Raw genomic sequence first — 24258 nt, 5'->3', positions numbered from 1 at the left:
TGGTTTACACAACAGACACGAACGCGCGTCCAAAAGCGCAGGAATTCACTCCATACTATTTGAATTCATTCCCGAGTTCAGAAGCACACAGTTACAGACTTTTTGTTTAATTTGAACTCGAATGGTAAAAGTTGTGCTGTTTGTGTGAAGGACTCTCAGCTGTGTTCGAACTCTGGAATGCGATCTGAGGAATGTGAAGTGTGGGAAGTGGAACGCAAGCGAGCAGCGCTTCAGACCTCACATGTTTGGAGTGTTTATTCTGGGAATCCTTGGGAAAACATTACATGCCATGAACCGGATTATTGCAAAAGATGTTCCCAATGTTTACAGATTTAGCGTGCTTCTGGATGCGATTCCGTGAATGAATGTTAAATTCATGTGTTGTTGATTTCTGGGCCGAGTTTAACAATCTGATTTTCCATACTCAGGGTCTGACCCAGGATGGAAACGCCTTTGGATGTTTTGTCAAGAGCAGCATCTTTAGTACACCAAGATGATGAGAAACGTGAGTTTACAAAGTATTCCATTTCAGATCGAAATATTACACTTTTTGTTGCTCAGGCGGTAGAGTCTGGTGTAAGAAACATCAAGGCCATGGGTTCGATTCCCAACAAATGCATGAGTTGATTAAAGTCTGCCAAATGCAGAAATGTCAGATAGCTGCTATGCATCACCACTCATTGTTTCATTTCTGCCTCTTGATGACATTAACTATTTAAATAAATGAAACATAATTAAAGGAGAACTCCACTTCCAGAACAAAAATGTACAAACAATTTACTCACCCCCTTGTCATCCAAGATGTTCATGTCTTTCTTCTTTAGTCGTACAGAAGATATGGTTTTTGAGGAAAGCATTTCAGGATTTTTTTTTCCATATAACGGACTTCATTGGTGCCCCGCTTTTCTTCCAAAATGTAGTTTAAATGCAGCTTCAAAGGGCTCTAAATGATCCCAGCCGAGGGTCTTATCTAGCGAAATGATCGGCCATTTTTTTTTTGAAAAATAAAAATTTGTATACTTTTTAAGCACAAAAGCTCGCGTAGCACAGGCTCTGGGATGTGCGTCCACAATGCTACGAATTAGTAATGGGTCGTTCTTGAACGATTCTTTCATTTTGAACGAATCTTTGGTGACTCGGGAAGAACGAGTCATCTCGAGGAGTGATTCGTTAAGTTGTGCATGCGCAACATCCTACCAGATTTTGTACTGGAATTAGTTCACCTGTTTCGAGTCTTTGGGTTTTACGAGTCGCTCTTTCATCTTATGGGGCTGTCACGTGATGAATGAACAACTCAAACCTGAAAACTTGTCAGATAAGAGGTGAGGTGGGCTAATCATAGACTAAAGATCTAGGTAATCTTTTCTGTTTCTTAGTTTCTTAGTTTCTTAGTTTTGTCTTGTTTGTAGTATAATCAACGTTTGTGTAAGCAGTAGATGTGTTAGGGAAGTAACGCGTAACATTTTAATTATATTTTGCTAAAATGAACGAAATGACTCAAAAAATTTTGTTCATTTTGCTGAACAAGACTCAAAGCTCAGAGTTGGCAAAATGATCCGAACTTCCCATGACTACTACGAATAACGTATAAGTTCATCGTCTGTGTACTGAGTATGGTGAAAAGCTCCGTCTTATTTTCTCCTTCAACTTGAGAGGAGGACATCGTAAACACTGGGTCTGTAGTTCCACCTACATTCCGAATGATCTTTTAACGTGATTCAACAGTACGTACCGTTGTGAACGCGCATCCCAGAGCCTGTGCTACACAAGCTTTTGTGGTTAAAAAGTATAAAAAATTGTATTTTCCGAAAAAAACAAAAGACAGCTTGTTTTGCTAGGTAAGACCCTTCTTCCTCGGCTGGGATCGTTTAGAGCCCTTTGAAGCTGCATTTAAACTACATTTTGGCCTAACCCTTTCAAAATCAGGGCACTAGTGAAGTCCATTATATGGAGAAAAATCTTGAAATGCTTTCCTCCAAAACCATAATTTCTTCACGACTGAAGACAGAAAGACATGAACATCTTGGTTGACAAGGGGGTGAGTAAATTATTTGTGAATTGTTGTTCTGGAAGTGGACTTCTCCTTTAATATCTATAACAGAACCTATATTCCTTGGAGTTTAAAAGTGTTCCTCATAGAGTAAGTGATCTCTGAAATGCGAGGCAGAGAGTTGCTGAATTTCCATAAGTGAGGCTCATGGCTTTAGTCTGTGTTTGTCCTGCTTGTATTGAGTCTTTGATCATTTACATGAGAAATGCCTTCACATAATGCCCTCGCCTCTCTGAGATGCCCTTCGGTGCAGCTGCTTCCAGCTTAATGCACTGATATATGATAGCCGAGCGCAGAAGCGTTATGAAACAATGAAACTTTGAAAAGAGCCGTGCTGTTTGCTGTCACATGTCCCGTTTACTCCGGCCAGGCCTCGCAGTCTCTCCCTGGGCTGCTACGAGCACTGCAGTGTTTTCCATCAGAAATTCCTTCCTAGATTAAGCACGAACAAATCCTGCTCAATAGGCGTTTAGTGTTATTGGAATTCATTGTGCAACATCTACATGTTACAGCGGCTTGTTCAGTGTGGCTCTGTTGGGCTTGTATTGACAAAGCAGGATTTGGTTAGACGTACAAAATGTGGCTTGCAAGCATTATAATTTCCACCCAGTCATCTTCAAAGCTGCGGTGTGTAACTAGAATCACCTAACTGAACTTCCATTGGTTAAACTAACAGATTCCGTTCTTCCATTCAAAACAAATTGAGCAATATTTCCATAACTTCATGCTGTTTTAATTAGCTGAAAATGTGCTCAACATCAGGTCATCCAAGATGTAGACAAGTTTGTTTCTTCATCAGATTTAAAGAAATGTAGCATTCCATCACTTGCTCACCAATGGATGCTCTGCAGTGAATGGGTGCCATCAGAATGAGAGTCCCAACAGCAGATAAAAGCATCACAATAATCCACAAGTAACCCACACCACTCCAGTCCATCAATTAACAACTTGAGAAGCCAAAAGGTGTGTGTTTGTAAGAAAGTAGTCCAGCATTAAGACATTTTTAACAATGCACGATTCCTCTATCTGTAGTATTGTTTCCTAAAGTCATCTTGTCTGAATCAAAACATTCTAAACTAGTATGTGGATGGATTTCGATGTGAGGGTACAACAGGAGATGGACTATCACTGGAAGAAGGGTTATTATGGATTTTGAATGCCATAATTGTATATTAGCCGGAAACAACAGTTTAAAGTTAAAAACATCTTGATGGATTTGTTTCTTGAAAACATGGAGCTTTTGGCTTCACAGGACGTTAATTGATGGACTGGAGTTGTGTGAATTACTTGTGATTTAGTTTGATGTTTTTATCAGCTGTCTGAACTCTCATTCTGACGGTACCCATTCACTGCAAAGGATCCATTAGTGAGCAAGTGATTTAATGCTACATTTCTCCAAATCTGATGAAGAAACAGAACTATTCCACTAATCAATTCATTAATGGCTTACTTGTCCATAAACTGGGATAGTAAAAACGGTTAAATACTAAAAATGACATGTTTACCCTAAAGTCACTTGAGATTAGTCCTAAAACCAGAAGTTTTCTTTGAATGCCTTCTGAAACATTTGTGACTGAAGTGGAGCGGGAAGGGAAACTAGGTCATGGTGTCAGAGCGTGTGTGTTCTTGCATGGGTTGCTCCAATGACAGTGGACGTGCATCTGGATGAGTATGGGGTTGCCGTTGTGTTTCTTCCTCCTCCTGCTGTGTTTTTGTTTTGCGGGGGGCTGATGTCATGTCATTGTGGTGGTGTGTGTCTTTGTCCCCTCACAATGCGTCTGACCTGTTTTCACAATAGTGTTGGCGCTGCCAGCTCCTCCTGCTTGATTGAATTTATTGCAAGGGTTTGGAATTGTTCTCTTTTGCTGGAACACTTGCAGAGAGACGTTGAGTCAGTCAAGTGCACGTTTGGCCCAGACACATGCGCTTACAAGCTGTGGCAACACAGTGACTTATTTCATTAGATGGGAGAGCGCAATTACATGGAAGGTGTGGCTCTCTTTGTCAGTCTGAGTCAGGTGACGGCTTGCATTTGGCTGCACGCTTGAGGCAAAACAGCCTGATTACACAGTGTCCTCTAACAGCAATGGACAAACAGATTCTGTCTTTATCTCTTTTAAAGTTGCATGGTTTCTCCAGGCAAAGAACTTACCCGGACAAACTGCAGTCAGTTTATCATTTTGTTGTAGAGCACAACAGTTGAGTTCCAAAAGTCCTAAGTTCCTATTCAGAATTGTTTTTTAGTAGTAACCAGCTTTAAGGTAAAGTGATTCTTCTACTGAATCCATGTGATTTTGACAGTATTAAAATTTGAAAATTGGTGTAGAACTACAGTACTTATGTTCATAGTGAGAGAGACACCAATCAAATGTATCGCTTTTATCATGAAAACACAAATTTTGACAAAAGAGCTCAGCAGCACCGCCCACTTCCTTAAATCATTGCAAAGACAATGAGTCAGTCACCTTACATACACTCTCAAATTACTCTCAAATGTGCTTAGACTACTGTTCAAAAGTTTAGGGTCAGTAAGATATAAAATAAATATATAAGTAAATATTTTATTTATCATTTTATACTTTTATTCAGCAAGGATGCATTAAATTGATCAAAAGTGACAGTAAAGACATTACTAAACGTTCCATTTATCAAACAATCCTGAAAAATAAGTTAAAAAAAGAAAAGTTTTTAATCTCACAATACTGACTTTTCTTGCAATCATGAGTTTACATCTTGCAATTCTGAATTGCTAAATATAAACTCAGAACTGCAAGTTATAAAGTCAGTATTGCGTGATATAAACTTGCAACAAGTTATAAAGAGTTATTTGAATGTTGCATGATAAACTCAAAATTCTGAGAATTATAGTTGCAATTCTGAGAAATAAAGCCAGATTTGCGAGATTAAAATGCAAAATTCTGACTTTTTTCTCAGAGTTGCAAGATATAAACTCACAACTGCAAGTTATAAAGAGTTATCTGACTCTGTATTGCGATAAACTCAAAATTCTGACTTTTTTCTTAGAATTGCGAGATATAAACTCACAATTGCGAGTTATAAAGTCTGTATTGCGTGTGATAAACTCAAAATTCTGAGAATTATAGTTGCAATTCTGAGAAATAAAGTCAGATTTGCGAGATTAAAATGCAAAATTCTGACTTTTTTCTCAGAGTTGCAAGATATAAACTCACAACTGCAAGTTATAAAGAGTTATCTGACTCTGTATTGCATGATAAACTCAAAATTCTGACTTTTTTCCTCAGAATTGCGAAATATAAACTCACAATTGCGAGTTATAAAGTCTGTATTGCGTGTGATAAACTTTACGTTCTGAGAATTAAAGTTGCAACTGAGAAATAATGTCAGATTTGCGAGATAAAAACTCAAAATTTTGACTTTTTTCTCAGAATTGCAAGTTATGAAGTCAGTATTGCGTGATAAACTCAACTCAGAGAATTATGGGTGCAATTCTGAGAAATAAAGTCAAAATTGCGAGATGATAACTCAAAATTCTGAATTTTTTATCAGAATTGCAAGATATAAACTCACAATTGCGAGTTAAAGTCAGTATTGTGCGTGATAAACTCAAAATTCTGAGAATTAAAGTTGCAATTCTGAGAAATAAAGTCTTTTGTGGGAATTGTGAGAGAAACTTTCAAGTTCTGACTTTTTTCCTTGCAAAATGCATCTCGACTTTTCTTAAGTCGACTTTTCTTTTAGTCTTAATCATGGTGAGATAATATCAATATATGCACACTTTGGAATGGTAATAAAGTCTGTATCTCCTTCTCTTTATTAGTAGTCAATTGATTAAAAAAATACTAATTAATCACACATTTTTCTGAAATTAATCTTGATTAATTGCAGTTAATCCCACCTGACATTACAGTTTTTAAATATACTTTTATATTGCAATAATTTCACATTCATTCTTCAAATTAATGTACAAACAACATAAAGACAGCATACTTTAATATTTGTTTAATGGCATCTTTTTTTATGGCAGAAGGCGAGTATCACTCATACCAAATATTTAATGATTGACTATAGCCTTTCAACATTACAGTATAATTGAGAGCTATCAATTTTAACATTTATTAGACTTTATTATTTAATAGAAAAAAAACCTTCTAATATAAGTGAACTTAAAACAATCTATACATAAATCCATTTACAAGTATTTAGCTAGCTGTGCCCTTCAGCAAGTAGGAAATATACTGGTATTTTTAGAAAGTTATCAAACAATAAATTCTAATCTAAATATTAAAAGTCATTTCCTCTTCTTTCTTTTGTTCTTTGATTAATCATCACAGCAGCTTGGTTATTAGCTTATTTATTAGCTTATTTGCCTGCTATTACTTTAAGAGCTGTCGTTAATGTGTTAAACTGAAAATATGTATTGCCTGCGTTAATGCGCTAATTTTTGACAGCACTAATAAATATGAAAATCTAATCATTCTATTGACAGTATTTTAATGGTCCTGAATGTTGCATTGAAAATTTATCAATGCATAAATTTAATATCATGTCATTAAATGATTTTTTTTTAATACCTTTTTTTAAACGTAAGCAGTGAGGCTTTTCTCTTTTTAATATTTAATTGCTTCTATTTGTCTATTAGAAACATAAGCAGAAATCCAGCACAGGTCTCATGTAGCAAAGAGAGGAGTTTTTGTTTCAGATGTGGACAGACAGCACCTCCTCCTCTTCCTCCTCCTCTTCCAGACGTCTGTGTCTCTCTCCCGTGTTTGTGTTGGCTTTGCCAGCATTGATTCCTGCACCTGCAGTCCAAACAGGATCCAAACAGGAAGCTGACCTTTGAGTCCCTGGCCATTTTTCTTTCCTCTTCATGAAAGATTAATATTTCTTTGTTATTGTTCTGAGGAATGGCCAAACACGCGGCCACGCTCACATGTTGAGTCAGTAGTTACTCTGATGTTCTGTTGTTGAGGCTGTGAGGATCTGGTCTCTTATGTCACATCAGTAATATTACACGGATGCTTTAAACTTGCTTGTTTTCTGAACTTTTTTTTTTTATTTATTTTTTTTTATAAATAATTTTGCCCTAGCAATAACATTTCCTGAAGGAAATTAAAATATGTAAATCAGTACATAAAGTTGAAACATGAGCGTCTAATGATAGAAACAGAGCGGTGGTTTTGTGTCAGTGAGTGTCTCCTCGGGGGCTCTTTGGGTCGTTTCAGCAGCACACGTGTGTGAACCCGGGGTTTTGGGTCAGAGGTCACAGGTCAAAGGTCACTGAAGTGAGGGACACATCATTGTTGTTGTGGCACACATGCTGTTGTCTTGATGGATTCCTGAAACAAAAGACTAGTAGCAATGTGAAAAATATAGACTATAGGAATAAAAATAATAAAAGTGCAAAATGCATCTGTGGTCCTCTCAGATTCTCTCAGATTTCATTATGTTAGAAATCTGTAACATCATGGCAGTGAGAAATACCTAGGAGAGCTGATGTATCAAAATTTGTCTGAAAATAAAAATAAATAAAAAAAGCCACGATCAACGACAATGAACTTTTGAGAAATATTGGAGAAATATTTAGCTTGCATCTAACTGATCTCCAGAGCTGCTCACTTTTTCTATATTTTAGATTCATTATTTAGGACCCTATGAAGTTTTATTTTTTTTCCCCAATTTTATTACATTTATTTTTTTTTCCTAAAGTCATTTTTTTCCCCGTTTTAAATTTTTCTGCATTCCCTTTTAATAGTTTAATTAATTAAAAAAAAAAAAAAAAACGATCTATCGTTCTATCTATCTATCGTTTGTTCTATCGTTTGTTCTATCGTTCTCTAGTTCTACTGTATCGTTCATTGTTGTTCTATCTATCTATCTATCTATCGTTCTATCGTTTTGTCGTTCTATCATTCTATCATTCTATCTGTCTATCTATCGTTCTGTCGTTCTACCTATCTATCATTCTACCTATCTATCGTTCTGTTGTTCTCTAGTTCTATCGTTCTATCTATCTATCTTTCTATCTATCTATCTATCTATCTATCTATCTATCGTTCATTCTCTAGTTCTATCGTTCTATTGTTCTCTAGTTCTATCTATCTATCTGTAGTTCGTTCTGTTGTTCTCTAGTTCTATCATTCCATCGTTCTATCTATCGTTTTATCGTTCTCTAGTTTTATCGTTCATTCTGTCTATCTATCTATCTATCGCTCTATCGTTCTGTCTATCGTTCGCTCTATCATTCTCTAGTTCTATCGTTCTATCTATCTATCGTTCTCTAGTTCTATCTGTCATTCATTCTATCGTTCTCTAGTTCTGTCGTTCATTCTATCCATCTATTAATCATTCGTTCTATCATTTGTTCTATCGTTCATTCTATCATTCTCTAGTTCTATCATTCATTCTATCGTTCTATCTATCTACCGTTCTATCTATCGTTTGTTCTAGCATTCTCTAGTTCTATCATTCATTCATTCTATCTATCTATCTATCTATCTATCTATCTACCATTCTTTCTATCTATCTATCTATCTATCTATCTATCTATCTATCTATCTATCTATCTATCATTCTACCATTCTTTCTATCTGTCTATCTGTCTATCTATCTATCTATTGTTCTGTCGTTCTCTAGTTCTGTTGCTCTCTAGTTCTATCTTCTCTAGTTCTGTCGTTCTATCTATTCATCTATCTATCATTCTATTTATCTATCGTTCATTCTATCATTCTCTAGTTCTATCGTTCATTCGATGAAGATCGGTGTGCATGGTCTTGGTCTAAAGTGCCACAAGTGTCTAATAGGACATTTGCGTATATCCAAAAACATGGCTGCCAGTGGCCAATGAAATTTGAGCACCTGTTAGACAAGGTTAACAGAGGCTGATTGGAACAAAACTCGCGGCCCCTGATCGACTTGCGACCCCAAAAGTCTGAAAGAAATTTGAAAGAAATCAGCCAGTGGGGGGTAATATTGTGACTGTACATTGCGCGGTTTTAGTGCATATGCACAATATTCGTATCATATGATAGAACTCCTCATTCCGGACAACACTGCCTCTAGAACCACTGCTGTCAATCAAATTATTTGTTAAATGATTGAGAAGATGTAAAAAAAAAAAAAAAAAAACCTTTTGCGAGCTAGTCCTAGGGTTTCTGCACAATCTGGGAAAAAAACACAGCAATACAATTCTCTGGACAAAAAAATTGACATAAGAAGCTATAACGGGGTCGTTTAGAAAAGGGGCCTGTCCAAATTTACCCAAAGTCCTATAAAGCCTAAAGGAAAACTCAAAACTTCACGAAACCTGCTGAGCACATGCAATAGGTGATTCTAAACAGGCATGCAAAGTTTTAAGGGGATCGGACCACAGCTGGTGCTATAATAGTCATAACTGTTATTAAAAAACAAACAAACAAACAAAAAAACAAAAAAACATAATATCTCTATGGAAAATTATCTGGATTTGCCAAAAATGCTTTTTTTAAATCATTGATTTAAAATCAATGATGAGGATTGCAAAAACATTTGTTGTAGAAATAAACTGTAATACATTCTGTCCAGATTGTTCATATTCTCAAGGTGAGATGCTGTGGGCTCTTTCAATAGTTTACTAGTTAACTGGCACTCCTTTAACCAGTGGCTTTATGCATGCTGCTTCTTTACTAAGATTATTGTTTATGAGTAGCTTTATCTGGAGTAGTTTGAACTGAATCAGACCTGCATCTAGTTTGTTTGTGAATCTGCATGTTTAATCAGTTTTCTGTGGAGAACATCTGTCCTCTGTTCATTTGATTTATTAATGTCTGAGTAAACATGCATTCATCAACACGAACACAATGGGTTATTCTCTCATGGCTACAGAAATCATATGGAATCCATTCTAAGTGTTGTTTAAAAGTGTTGTGTTGAAACAGAAAATAGTGTGTGAAATAGTGTAATGTAATATGTCTCAGAGCAGTGCTGCTGTCTTCATTTTCCTGCTGTTTATTGTTCTGAAAGGATTCCATGTCGTTTGGCATCGAGTCAATCTGCGGCTGGATCTGGTGACAATGAAGTCATAAGAAGCTGTGACACTTTATGTTCCCACGAGTCCAGGATTATACTATCAAGAGATTGGACTCCTATGTATGCTGTGTTTCTATTTTCCTCAATTTAGATGAATAGTAAAGTCATAAAAGCTATGAAATAACAAATGGGAATGAGCATGTGACATGAAAACTGAAATCGATAGCATTTCATTTGTCTACAAAACTAGTCACTAGTCAGTCATTTCAGCACAGGCCATCCTGAGATACATTCAGTCAAGCCTGTCCAAACTTTTCAGAGTGTATAATCTATATTGAATATTGAGTTTTTAAATAATATTTAACCTTGTAAAGTTAATTTGTTATTCATGGTCTAGACATGTGTACAGCACAGACACTGGCAGTGCTGACAGATACAGAAACAAAAATACAATTACCTTCTGTTAAATCACATTTGAAAAAAAGCTTTTGGATTTATGCAGAGCAAACAACTGACATGTTTAAAATGATTGCTGTCAGAGCTAGAAATGTAAAGCTGAACTGCTGTGTTTCTTGTATTGTGATTCTTGCAATAACTATGAAAACAGGGTTGATGGTTGATCTGGTCACACTTTATTTTAACCCTCTAGGCCTCTTCGGTCATTTTTGACCGAAAAAAAATGTATACTTTGAAATTTTAAAAATCGTAGCTTCATCGGAATGAGATGAAACTTGGTGACTTTTGTTGCATTAGCTATGTGAACACACAAAAAAATCATGGACATGATTCGGATATGTTAAAGGGTCACCAAAAAAAGTTACACTTGGCTCCTTCGTGGTCAAAAATGACCGACATAGGAAATGAATGGGAAATACAAAAAAATACAAAAACTCAAATTACAACTACAAATCAGCCGCTGTGCAAAAAAAAAAAAAAAAAAAAAAAGTGCACAGCAATCAAGGGGTGACACTCTAGAATATCAAGTTGCAAAATAGACCCCTCCGCACACACACACAGAAGCCCATACAGACACACATAGAAATGAACTGATAAAAATGCAGCAGAGCAAATTGAGCATATGTGAAATAAAACTGAAAAATACAAAAGAGTCTCTCTCACAAACACACACACACTCAGAAATTAACTGGTAAGACTGCAACAGAGCAAATTTTGAGAATATGTGAGATGGGGAGAGCAATTTTCTTGTATTTTAATGTTTGATTATAATCATAATGCAACCTCATATTTATCTAAACAAAAATATCTTAAAAAAAAAAAAAAAAGTAGTCTTTTAGAATGTCTAATTGTATATCTAAAAGCAAAACCTAATAAAATATGTAAAACAAAACAAAAAAAACAATAGTAATCCAAAAGCCTCTGTATATATGTATATAGGGAGATATACAGGAGCTTACATGACATTACACAAGTTATTTTTTTTTAGTGACAAAAAATGGCACAATTCTCACTTCAGAAAATGGATTTTAAAAGCGTTCACTCTGTTTTAATGTGAAATGTTGCATTCATTGAAAAATAATAATACAAATATTATATAAATAAATATATATTAATTCTAAAGGGGAAAAATAGCTCATTGAAATTGTATAAATATTGCAAATTGTCATAAAATCCCCTCAAAATTCTAAATAATAATCAAAAAATATTATTGAACAAAAATATTTTACAATGGTTTTCCTGAAAAAACAAAAAGTTACATTTCAAGGCGGTCACTTTTGACCAAGAAGGAGCCAAGTGTGACTCCTAAAAGAGGCCCAGAGAAGTCCACTTCCAGAACGACAATTTACAGATAATACTCACCCTCTTGTCATCCAAAATGTTCATGTCTTTCTTTCTTCAGTTGTAAAGAAATTGCTTTTTGAGGAAAACATTTCAGGATTTTTCTCCATATAATGGACTAATATTGTTCCCCGAGTTTGAACTTCCAAAATGCAGTTTAAATGCAGCTTCAAACGATCCCAAATGCGGTTCTAAACAATCCCAGCCAAGGAAGAAGGGTCTTATCTAGCGAAACGATAATTTATATTAGTAAAAATGTAGCTCTTTACTACATGACTACACAGAATATCAGTGACGTTGTGTGTAGTGTTGTCGTGCAGTGTGTTGAAACTAGAGGTCAAACGATGTATCGGCTTTGCCGATTAATCGGCACCGATAGTTGATTGGTTGAACTATCAGTTATCAGCAAAAATCCATGCCGATAGTTTTTTTCCGGGTTGGGTCCATTGCTGGAGCGGCTGAGAAGGTCGTAATTATATAGCAAAGTCCCTATAGTCTTTGTTATACAGCAGGAGAACGACCTCTAGTGGCGGAAATCACTGACAGCAGGTGCCGTTTGTTTAGACACGTGACACTGGGCGCTGCACAGAGCAGGGCACTTCAAAGGCGGATTTAAACATCAACAACGAAACGGTGTGTACAGTATACTTTAGTGCATGTTTTCATGACATTACTAAGCGATGAATTTGTTGACTAGATGCTGTGTTGATGGAGAAAGGACAGCAGTATACTTTTGCCCGTTTGATGATCAAATAAAGTCTTGTAGACCGCCGCTTGAATTAAACGCGACGCATCGAGTGTGTGTGCTGCCTTAACATTTTAAGTTCAGTCAACTAAAATAAGTTTAGTCAACTTGAAATGTTAAGTTGTACTAAGTAACAACTTAGATATGTGTTTGTTAAACTTAACAGATGGGTAAGTAACCCAGCTGCCTTCAAATTTGAAGTTGATTCAACTCAAATATCTAAGTTGTCACTTAATATAATTTAACATTTCAAGTTGAATAAACATTTTTTGAGTTGACTGAACTTAAAATTTTAAGGCAGCCAGGTTACAAATTATTTTAAGTTGACTCAACAAATTGTTTTTTACAGTGCAGTAAAGACGGTAAGGACCATGGGGCCGGCTTCCTTTGAAATGTTTGATGATTGCGCCTGATGCCCTCGCGCCAGATTTGCTGCCTGTTCACACGCGAGAACGTCAAGGGAGGCACGCCAAATAGTAAAATAATAATTATTATTGATTACTAATTTAAATCAGTACATTATAACGAAAACAATACCTTAACAATGAAAATAATTTGATTTTTACAATCAGAAATTACTTAAACTGGGTGAACCCCTGTAAACTTTTGTCCAAGTATCCAGCAGGCGTTCAAACACCCAACCGATTTCATCAGGGATTGCGGAGAGTCACATCCAGGTGTCAGTTAATGTTATTCTTTTTAGCAGCGATGTGCAGATCAGCTGAATCAATCAGTTGTAAAAAATGAACCATCCATTCATCATATCATCATGCAGAACTAAGAATTAGAATAATTGTAAATGACGATCGGGTGTGGGTTGTGTGCGGTTATCTAAATCAGAGAACAATATAGGTGCAGGTGGTTGGCGGGCGGATAATTTATTTGAAGCTGCAGATTAGGGTGACGTTATCATCCGCGCATCTCTAGTAGATATTTAAAGATGGCCATCTTTAGCTTGATTGTTGATGTAATGGTAACACTTTACAATATGAGTCTATTTGTAACATTAAGATTGATAAAAGCTGTAGAATAGAAGTATTGTTCCTTGTTAGAGTGTGTTAATTTAAGCATTTACTGATATATTTAAAAAGAATTAGTTGCTTTTGTTAACATTAATGAACATTGAACTGTAATGATCAATATATAATTAATATTAATATTTTTATTCATTTACAAAGTATGGTTCAGTAGGCTAGCTTTTTCTTTTTTCTTTTTTTTTAAATAGTAGAGCACTGTTTATTTTCCGTTCAGTATCCATTTTAAAAACTATCGGTCGATTACTCTGTATCGGCCAGTGTGGTCCAACCTCGTAGTGGTAGTAAGGTTGATTCATTTACTGTCACTCTTCCTCATTACCATTTACAGTGAAAACTGTAATACAACAATACAGCAGTATTTGGTGTTCGTGTCTTGACTAACCTTGCATTATAAATGACGACAACAATAAACATAAACTACTGTTCTCCTTGTAGTAGCAGTTGCAATGGCTATTAGTATCACTGAAAGCTTGTACACTGTGGTAAACTGTTTTTAACAACTTATCAAACATCATCTTTTTAACAAAATCATTACTAATATATGATCTTTAACATGTCTAATGACACATAAATGAACTTTCAGGCAAATGAACGGCATTGCCTCTATGATGTTTTTTAGTGGATGCAATGGATTATCGGAGAGAGCACATCATGTTTGTCTCATTGTTTTCATGCAGAACCAGCAGCTCTAACAGTGACTAAACGGGTAGTAATGTATCACATTAAACAATATAAATTTTTACAAACGAGGTAGATTAAGGAAAAGTAATTATGAACTTTACATTTTCACTTGAGAATATGTACCAAAAATATTTAAAGTCCCCCAGTAGTGAAAATCGAGATTTTTATGTTGTTTACTTGTCTATGTGGTGTTTTTAATATGCTTTTAGACAAACCATGTGCCAGTCCATTACCATCCATCAACACCATTGCAAGTATTTTCTCCTTAAAATTGTAATTTCCCAAAGGCTGTCCCAGAAATACGGTTTGAAACAGCCCTTTTTTTTTGCTACGTCACAAACTTTAGCAACCAATGACGTCAAAGCATAGATTCCTAATATTAGCATGCAAAATATACCAACAGGATTAGCAGCACAAAACCAAACATTAAATAAAGCATTTAATAGAGCATTAAATAGAGCACAGCCGCTAGGCGCTAACCGCTAACTTGAAAAATAACCCGCGGCAACAGTGTAAAAGTAGCCTTCGAGCCTTCAAGTCATTTTGAGGGCATAACATTATCAAGTAAATAACTTCAACAAATTTTACAGTATCCACTGTAGTTGTCCACTAGTAAAAACCTAGTTTTATTAGTCATTATCCGTGTTTCGCCATTATATCGCGTTTGTTACAGTAGTGATTAGGGGGCTCTGGCTGGTGTGACTGCGTGGGGTCGGAGCTAATTTGCATATTTATAGATCCACGTATAGTAAATGAGGCAAGGGGGTAGAGTTACATTCAAGCCATTTTAAGGCATGTGAAAATTATTTTCACAAGAAAAAAAAAAACATTGAAATATGTCATTTTGATGATCAGTTTTAAGGGATAAAATTTTTGACTACAGGGTGACTTTAAAGCAGATATTTGAAAGTTAAATTTCTTAAAGGGCAACACATTGTGAGATCTTAATTGTAAGATACTGCCGAGTAGGTGGGACAAGCCATAATTGACATTCAGTAGTAATTGTATGAATCATCTGACATATATCCAGTAGTTCCCATAACAGTATAAAGCGCCTTAAGAGTCTGTATGGCTCCTGATTCCCTGAATCCCAGTAAAAGCAGGTGTGCATTGAGGAGTGGACTGGCCATGGCACAGTTGTTGCACTGTATCACAGGAATGCAGGCTGTGTGTGTGTGTGTGTATGTGAGAAGTTGCTCACAAACAGCAGGATCTCAGATTAAAGAGGGTCTCTGGAACATTTTGATTGAACAGCGTAAACACTCTGCAGACTGTGTGTATGTACTGAATTAAAACAGAATGTCCTCATGATAGACTCTTGTTGTTGTAGAGGTAAACAACTGCACATCTTACAGTGTGTGCTAGACATTAATTCCATATTCTATTTTAAAGCGTTTGGTTTGACCGTCTCATTGGGTCTTTGCATACATCTTTTTTTCTTTTTATTCATCTGTTAGTCATTTTGCAACTTCTTGTCTATACGATTAGGTGTTTAAAGTATTTTGTAAATAAGCGTCCTGATAGAGGAAAATGCAACTTATTACTTCAGAGAATATGTTAATCAAAAAACTGACTAAATTTAATGTGTAATTCAATATTGTTTCTACAGTTTTGACAGATATGATCATGTGGTTGGTTTAATTTGGAAACATTTCTGGATGCCAACGGGGATTAGAAGTGAAGAAAAAATGAGAAATTGCTTTGAAGTACTTTCTTGAAAATAGACTAGGAAAGGGAGATGAGAGTGGGGAAACCAAATTCGTAATATATTCTAGTAAAATAATTCAAGGAAAAAAGAAAAACTAAGAACTTACAACACAGTGAGTGATAGCAAATGCTGTAATTGATATTTGTGTTCTAGTGAGGGTTAAAAACATGCCATGTTGCATGATAGAAAATGTAAAACCCCAATGCATCTGTATCTGTGTTAATACATGCATTGTAAAATGACAAATGACAAAAATGTATTGTCATTAAATGTGGTCAGAATCGGTTCCTTATTTCATAAAGCAAATTTATGGAAATTATGAAATGTCCTTCTGTCTTGGGGTAATTTTTTGTCAAATCAAAAAAAAAAACAACAAAAAAAAGATTTTCCTATTTATTTATTTATTTATTTATTTATTTATTTTGAAAAAAGATATAAATGTATAGTGATGAAAGACAAAATATTAAATGTCATGGATGAATATTTTCCGACTAATCCACTATTTTGTAGAGGGGGTCAAAATGGCAATTCTCATCTGACGTTCAGAGCCAAATTACAAGGGGGTAAAATGACTTCAGAAAGATTGAAGTTATTTTTACAAAGAGATTGGTAGGTCTATTAGTAAAATCTGCTGGCTTTAGCAATCTTTGTTGCATTATGTGCCAACTCAAAAAATAAGGAAACGTCACTTTTCACTTTTTTTTTTTTTTTCCTACAAAAAAGTTTGCATGCCTGTAACTCAAGAAGTATTAGGATACCTTATTGTCCTTTTAGATATTGGGTATTAACAAACTTTCCTTTTGGCATCTTCATTTTTAAGGGCCTGTATGGTTCAATTCCAGAGATACTGGTATTTCAATATGGCTCCAGCAGTAAATTGTTAAAGGAGAAGTTCACTTCCAGAACAAAAATTTACAGATAATTTACTCAGCCCCTTGTCATCCAAGATGTTCATGTCTTTCTTTCTTCAGTCGTAAAGAAATAGTTTTTTGAGGAAAGCATTTCAGGATTTCTCTCCATATAGTGGATTTCTATGGTGCCCATGAGTTTGAACTTCTGAAATGCAGTTTCAATGCAGCTTCAAAGGGCTCTACATTGTTTTTAGAAAATAACCGATCGTTTCGCTAGATAAGGCCCTTCTTCCTCAGCTGAGATCATTTAGAGCCCTTTGAAGCTGCATTTAAACTGCATTTTGGAAGTTCAAACTCGTGGGCACCATATAAGTCCACTATATGGAGAGAAATCCTGAAATGTTCTCCTCAAAAAAACATAATTTCTTTATGACTGAAGACATAACATGAACGTCTTGGATGACAATATCTGCAAATTTTTGTTCTGGAAGTGAACTTCTTTAAATTGTACACCATTTCAGTGGTCAAAATCCAAACGTGGGTCACTTGCAAAAATGAAATGGAATGACCCCTTCTGTCTTAATACTTCACTGCACATTTGCTCCAGCTCCACCCAATCAGATGGAAAAAGTTTTCAGCACAGCCTTTTTGGTCCGAGTCTGGTCTGGTCTGCGTCTGACATTCCACAGTTCTGACCTTCTTTTTTTCCCCCTCTTGACATTTCTTCATAGTTTTTTTTTTTTTCTGTGTTTTTTGGTCATTGTCCTGCTGGAAACTGAAAAAGTGTGCTCCAAATGTTTCTTTTTGTATTTTGGCTCCATCCGTTTGGTCTTGATGTCTAAGTTTCAACAAGTTCCTCATGCCGGCAGCAGTTGACACCAGCACACTTGACAGCTGCATCACCTGGGTGTTGCTTGTCTGAACCAAACACGCTCCAGGCCAGAGACCTCAGCTTTCGTCCAAAAGGTTTCAGGTCTTGTTCCATGGTTTCTAGTACATCTGGGTGGTGTGACTTCATGTTTCTCAGAAGTGGGTTGTTTCGCGCGGCTCTCCCAGAGGCCAGTCTGTGAGATTGACGTCTGGATGGTTTCTGCCAATTCAAATAGTCCTCTGACTCCATCACTGGTTTCTTGTTCATTTCTGTGATAATGATTCTCTTGTGTTGCCGTTGCATCTGTTTAACATTGTGTGTGTGCAATAAATGGCGTTCATATGTTATTTGTATATTTAAACAAACTGCATGTTGAATGATGTTTGGGTGAAATGTTGGGTAAGGATTTGTCCTCTTGATCACAGATGACACAAAATCTCATCTCAGCATGGCTACACTTTTTCATTTTGTCAGTTTAGCTGAATACCAATATTTGTAACATTTTGTGGAAACTGAGGAAAGCTTTGAATTTGGTTAATTGATCATGGAAAATGATGACCTGTGGCATTCTATTAAGTTTTTTTTTTTTTTTTTTTTTTTTTTTTTTTGGTGCTTATTTGTTAACGAGAAACTTAGCCACATTAATGCTTTTAGATTTGTGGAGTAAAATTATATTATTTTGAATTGAAAAGATTAAATTAGATCTTCAAATGTTGACTACTGTATATAATATTATTGTTATTATTATTATTATTATTATTATTATTATTATTATTATTATTATTGTTATTATGTTGAAGACAGCTGAGTAGATTTTTTTTCCAGGTTTCTTTAATGAATAGAAAGTTCAGAAGAACAGCATTTATCTGTTGTTATTATTATTTAAAATAATAATAATAATAATAATAATAATAATGATAATAATAAATACTGACTCCAAGCTTTTGAATGATAGGATCATGTGACAAAGAAGACTGGAGTAATGATGCTGAAAATTTATCTTCACAGGAATAAATTACACTTTAAAATATATTCAAATAGCAGTTATTTTAAATAGTAAAAAATATTTCACAATATTACTGCTTTTGCCGTGTTTGTGGATCAAATTGAATGCAGGCTTGGTGAGAAGAGACGTCTTTTAAAAAAAAATTAATTAAATACGAAAAAATATTACTGTTCAAAAACTTTTGACTGGTAGTGTATTTACATGCAAGGTCTATTCATGTTACTTATATTTACAATCCCTGTATGTAATTTCATATGCAGTTATGATGCTCAATACCCTAAACCTTAACCTACCTACTATATATCCCAGCCGGAATAACAGCATCTATCCAATCTGCACATTTTGCAGAGTGATGTGTAGATAATAAGTTCACTGAATGTAAATGCATACTAGTTAAAGACACTCAATAAAAATCCTTCTAGAGAATGCTTAAGTATTGTGTTACTAAACCTCTTCCTGGCTGCTTTGTGAAAATGTGGCTTCAGAATGGGATTGCACCTGTGAAATACTCGCATTACATTTTGTAGTGACCAGCCTTCTAGCCTCTAGTAGTATCATGTTTATAGCGTGTCGTGTTCATACTGTAAGTGCTGTATTGTCCCTCTGAGGTGCAGTGCTCCTGTGTATTCACTGTACAGCTGATCGTCACCCTCCTCAGCAGCGGGACAGATCTAGTTTCTTTTCCAAAACAACTAGAACAATACAGCGTCCCCTAGAAACAGGAATGTCAGATGTTTTCCTCACACCTACGTAAACTAATATCCGTCAGGCCTCGCTTAAAGAAGCAAGGTACTCAGAAATGCACTGGAAGCTCTTTTATGTGCATTTAGGTCCCCATGTTGACCGAGGCTTTCAAGCTTCAAAAACAGTGATTAGTGAACAGTGTCCGCATGATGCTTTGTTTGTAATGTTATTCATTAAAAATCTTCCCATCAGGGGGCGTTAACTGCTAAGACCGGATCACTGAATCAGTCTATTGAGCTTGAGAACCTGATCGCTCTGATTCAAAGAATGTCAAATCAGCTGTTCCATTACCAAAAAAAAAAAAAAAACTTAATGTAATGAACCCTTTCTCTTGTGAATGCATCTGGTTGAACTGGTGTTAAGCTTTAAGTGAATAATGAAATAAACTCTGTCTTTCTCACACAGATCTATTGTATGAGGGTGAGTAAATGATGACAAGTGTAATTTTTGAGTGAACTTTAATGCCACTGGTTGCATAATGTTGATCTCAAATCAAACGATTTAATGTTTTTAATGGATCACTTGCTTGAAAACTCGTCAAAAATGACATAATCTTGAGGGCCATTATGTGTTTAAACATGGACTTGACTTGTTTTATTAGATCCTGGAGACAGGGAGGCTGTGATATGCACTAAGTACACCTGTGTGTTTCAGCTTATGATGATATTTTATGGACTTCAAAGAGGCAGATTTGAGGGAGCGGTGCTATTCCATCTCTCATCTCACAAGTAGCCAAAGGTTTGCTGGGAGAAAATCACACATCAGGCTTGTGTAAGAATTAATCATCTTAGCCTGATGTTACTCAAGATGGTTTCAACAAAGTGGCCATTCGAATAGCATTATTGCCTGGTTTAGATTTGAACAAATGTTAAATACAAAGCCTCTTTAATTAGCGGTGTTTACTAAATAAGACAGAGCGTATACCACTAATCCACTAGGTTTAAGTATTTACTTTTCCAGAACTTTGTCAAAGCTTGATTGTTTTTTTTTTGTCACTAATTTAATCTTTTGATTCATCATTCTTGAGCTCAACGGAAATGTTTGTTATTGGTTGTTATGAACAATGCTTAAAAAAGTGATGCAACATGAGCAAATCTGAATGTAATGCCACAATCAACTCTATTTATTTCACTTTAATTGTGACAGCTATAATCAATTGTTTTGAGTTTTTTTGCCCTCCAAATCTATGATGTCATTAAATGTCATTGTCTTGTGAGCAAATGTCACTGACGTAAAACCTGTTGTTACATTTGTAATGAGAGCTACAGCATGGTGATTATAAGTAAAATGCCAGTTAATATTTGGGATGCAACAATACAGTTAAATACGTATACCTCGTGTTTTTTTTTCCCACAGTTTTCGGTTCAGGTCAGTTCTTCTGGCTTGGCACATGGATTATCATATGTCAGCTTAAGGGGCTGTTCACATATTGCGTTTTTTTGCGCGCTCAAGTTCGTTATTTGAAATGTAGACGTGCGGTAGACGTGCGGCAGCCGCGCTCATAACGGAAGCAACGTGCTTGGTTTTTCCTGGCACGTCCGCGCCGCGTGGTTGTGGCTAACAATGACATTAATTGTTCTACTGATTAGATTGTTTTATTAACGCCTACACCTACACCTACCCCAAACCTAAACTTTAGGGTTGGGGTAGGTGTAGACGTTAAAAAAAAAAAACACAATCCAATAGGTAGAACAATTCATTTAATTGTTAGTTTTCGGTCGGAGCTGTATCCCTTCTAGCCACAACCACTTCTAATGGCAGTAAGTGACGTGCTGACTTTACTAATCAACGATTGGCTCTTTCATTAAGAAGGCGGGGGCTTGGTGGCCATAATGAACGTTGCATTTTTCCCCATTTAAAACTATATGAGTAACAGGTCTTGGGTATTTTATAGTCTTTGAGATAAAAGCATCTCAACTTTTCAGAATGCCGCAAGTGCACCGCGGGTTATGTGACAAGACCCAACCAATTAGCTTCATCCTTTTCCATAACAACATTGAAAGCTCAGCCAAGATGGAGAAACAGCTGATCATAGCTGTACAGGAATAGCCATTTTAAACAAATTTAGTAGCAGAGCTAAAGCAAGCGATTTTTAGTGCTGGAAATCGGTTTGTCCTTTGCTGAAACGTCTGCGTCTTCATGGAGAGTGTGGGTCATGGTTTCTTAGCGACCGCAGATGCCACAGGAGTGCAAGCTACAGAGCGCTTTGGAAAGGAGAAAGCGGCACGCCTAGCGTTTTCCACACGTTTTAGGCACGATGTGAACTGCCCCTAAAATTTCTTTTGAAAACGGTGTTAATTTGACAGCAAGTTTTGATTTAGTCTTAGTTGTAGTCTTTTGACTAAAATTACATTTAGTTTTAGTCTAAATCCAGTAGATTTACAGTAGATTTAGTCATCTAAATTTAATGGGTTTATTTACAGAGTAATGCATTTATCAAGCATTTCTCTAAAATGACCAAACTCACTGCATAGATTTGATATTAATGTTTTATCATGAAAGACACAGATTTAACTGCTGTGACACACAACATGCCTTTATATTAAAATTAAATTAAACCAATTCTCATAGAAACAAGAACATGGTCTTCTTTTCAATGAAATGCCAGTGGTTATATAGGCTAATTATGCATTCTTTATAACATGTTGTTTACCACATTCTTCATTCTTTCAAGCAGACATTTATTTTAAATTTAGATGAATCTTTATTAGGGCTACTAAAGTGATTCAGTCAAGAGCAGTGAGTGATTTTCTGTCTTTCTTTTGTTGCTTGATTAACATCAATGCCACCGACAATAGAAACTAAATTAGGCTGCTGTCCCTTTAAAACCGAATGCATGGATGCAGTGTACTGATACATGTCCGATGTTCTCCCTACTGTTTACGTTCACCTAAGACATAACCGAGTGTGTTTACGTGAATACTCGTCAAAAGCCAGAGGGTTCCCTCACACAGAAATTCCATAGATACATCATAGAAGTAATAGAACTTAGCTATAGCATTAGTCAGACCTTCAAGAGAACCCTGGGTATTAAGACTTGTATGGCTTAATATAACGTAAATGATGTCTCTTGCTAAAATATGTATCAGAAAACTCATGAAAGACTTACTTTATTTTAAAAAATCCACATCGTTTTATACATATTTTGGACTATGGAGGGCGCCATTATTTCAATGACGTGAAATGGTGCTGTTTGCTATTTTTTTTTTTTTAATCTTTGTTTCCAGACAGAACGTTAAAGAACGCAACTCTCACGTCTCCCGAAAATCCTGTATAATTTAACCAATCTGATGATGACTTCAAAACTTTGAAATGTTTCCACTTTTGTGTGCTGTATGCATCAATCCAACAGTCCACTGGCTTGACATCTGAGGCTGAACTATTATCATTGTAGCTGAGTAAAAAGAATATAGAGCCGTTTTGAATTATGAAACATGAAGACAATAAACATTTGACTGTGACAGTGTATAGTTTATCTGTGTTCTTCAAGCCATTTCAGGTATTTTCATCATAATTAAGTATAATCCAATGCGAATCTACATTTTAGGTGTGTGAGGTGTTTTCTCATTTCAGCACCTAGACCCATGGGCACACAAACACCCAATTCCGAGAGAAATAAAATGCACAGAAATGATTCAAACACAAAACCTCTAGGCTGAAACACTCATGAAGAAGAGCGCTTGTGCGTTCAACTAAGTAATTTAAGTGGTTAAATGTACTTTCACCTCAACTTTTATACTTTTATGATGCAAGATTAATGTAAACACAGCCCACTGTGAACACTCTTGTAATTTACTTCATCTTTTTCAAACTTTATGAATTATTATTTTAAGTTCAAGTGTGTGTGTGTGTGTGTGTGTGTGTGTAAGGAACTGGCAGCAAGCAGAGTATGGCTGTTTCTAAAGCACGTAGTTCCATCTACAGTTAAAACAAAGTTTCAGAATCGATTCAAGTGAAAATCGCAGAATCGATCCACGAATCCCCTAATTGTTGATGAAGAAGAATAATAAAGCAGTGCGACTTATTCAGCAAGTTTATGAGGCGAATTATCTCCAATGAGTGGAAAAAACAAATATCAAATTGCTCTCCATGTCCACTTATTTCCAGTGTTTTAATTTTTCAGTGTGATTAGTACTTCTGAACTCTAAAGTAGGAACTTCTCAGATAGCATTAGTAGATTTCACTGCTTTACTGACCAGCTGTTCACCTCTAACTGTCAAACTGTACAGTATTTTATGTCCCTCAAATATCTCAGCACAGCTGAAGACAATGGATCACGCCGCTCTCTGAATGGCTGCTCTGTTCAGCCTCAGCCGGGCCGTTTTGCCGAGTGTGTGAAATATGAGACAATGCCTCTTCAAACCCAGTGAGAACCGTTTTCCTTTGGTATTGACAGAGTCAGAGGAGAGACGAGTGCGGTAGAGTTAGGGAGGGCTGAAGGAGCCGCTGAAAAGACCTTTAATCCCATGGCCATTGAGAGCCGCTGTGATCATGAGGACGAGAGAGGTCAATGCAAATGAATGGCGTGGCTCTGAATAACACCTTCAGCTTTCCTTTATGTTCTCTAGGCTTGGGAATACAGCAGTCTGTTAAAGGTTAACTGGCTGTAATGTCTATTAGTGTGCTGTTGATCTAGTTAGAGGAGGGTGGGGTAAGATGAGCCACTTGCTTAAGTTGAACTAACTGATCTTTATGTTGAACTAACGATCTACATTTCATGTCATTAACATACAGACATTCCTCCTTGTGATATGGGGAAGCTGTGTCTTGTCGAGAAGAACA

General features: G+C 35.9%; 1 protein-coding gene across 1 annotated transcript in view; it reads left to right on the top strand.

The window, feature by feature from the left end:
* The window catches only part of vgll4b (vestigial-like family member 4b), a 47067-nt gene that overhangs the window by 577 nt on the left and 22232 nt on the right, over positions 1 to 24258 (top strand). The window contains exon 2 of the mRNA XM_051123041.1: positions 429 to 505. Coding sequence (XP_050978998.1) covers positions 442 to 505 — 64 coding nt within the window. The 5' untranslated portion in view covers positions 429 to 441. The remainder of the gene's footprint in view (positions 1 to 428; positions 506 to 24258) is intronic.

This window comes from Labeo rohita, chromosome 11 (assembly GCF_022985175.1).
Source record: "Labeo rohita strain BAU-BD-2019 chromosome 11, IGBB_LRoh.1.0, whole genome shotgun sequence".
NCBI lineage: Eukaryota > Metazoa > Chordata > Actinopteri > Cypriniformes > Cyprinidae > Labeo > Labeo rohita.
This window is presented reverse-complemented; position numbering and strand designations above follow the sequence as displayed.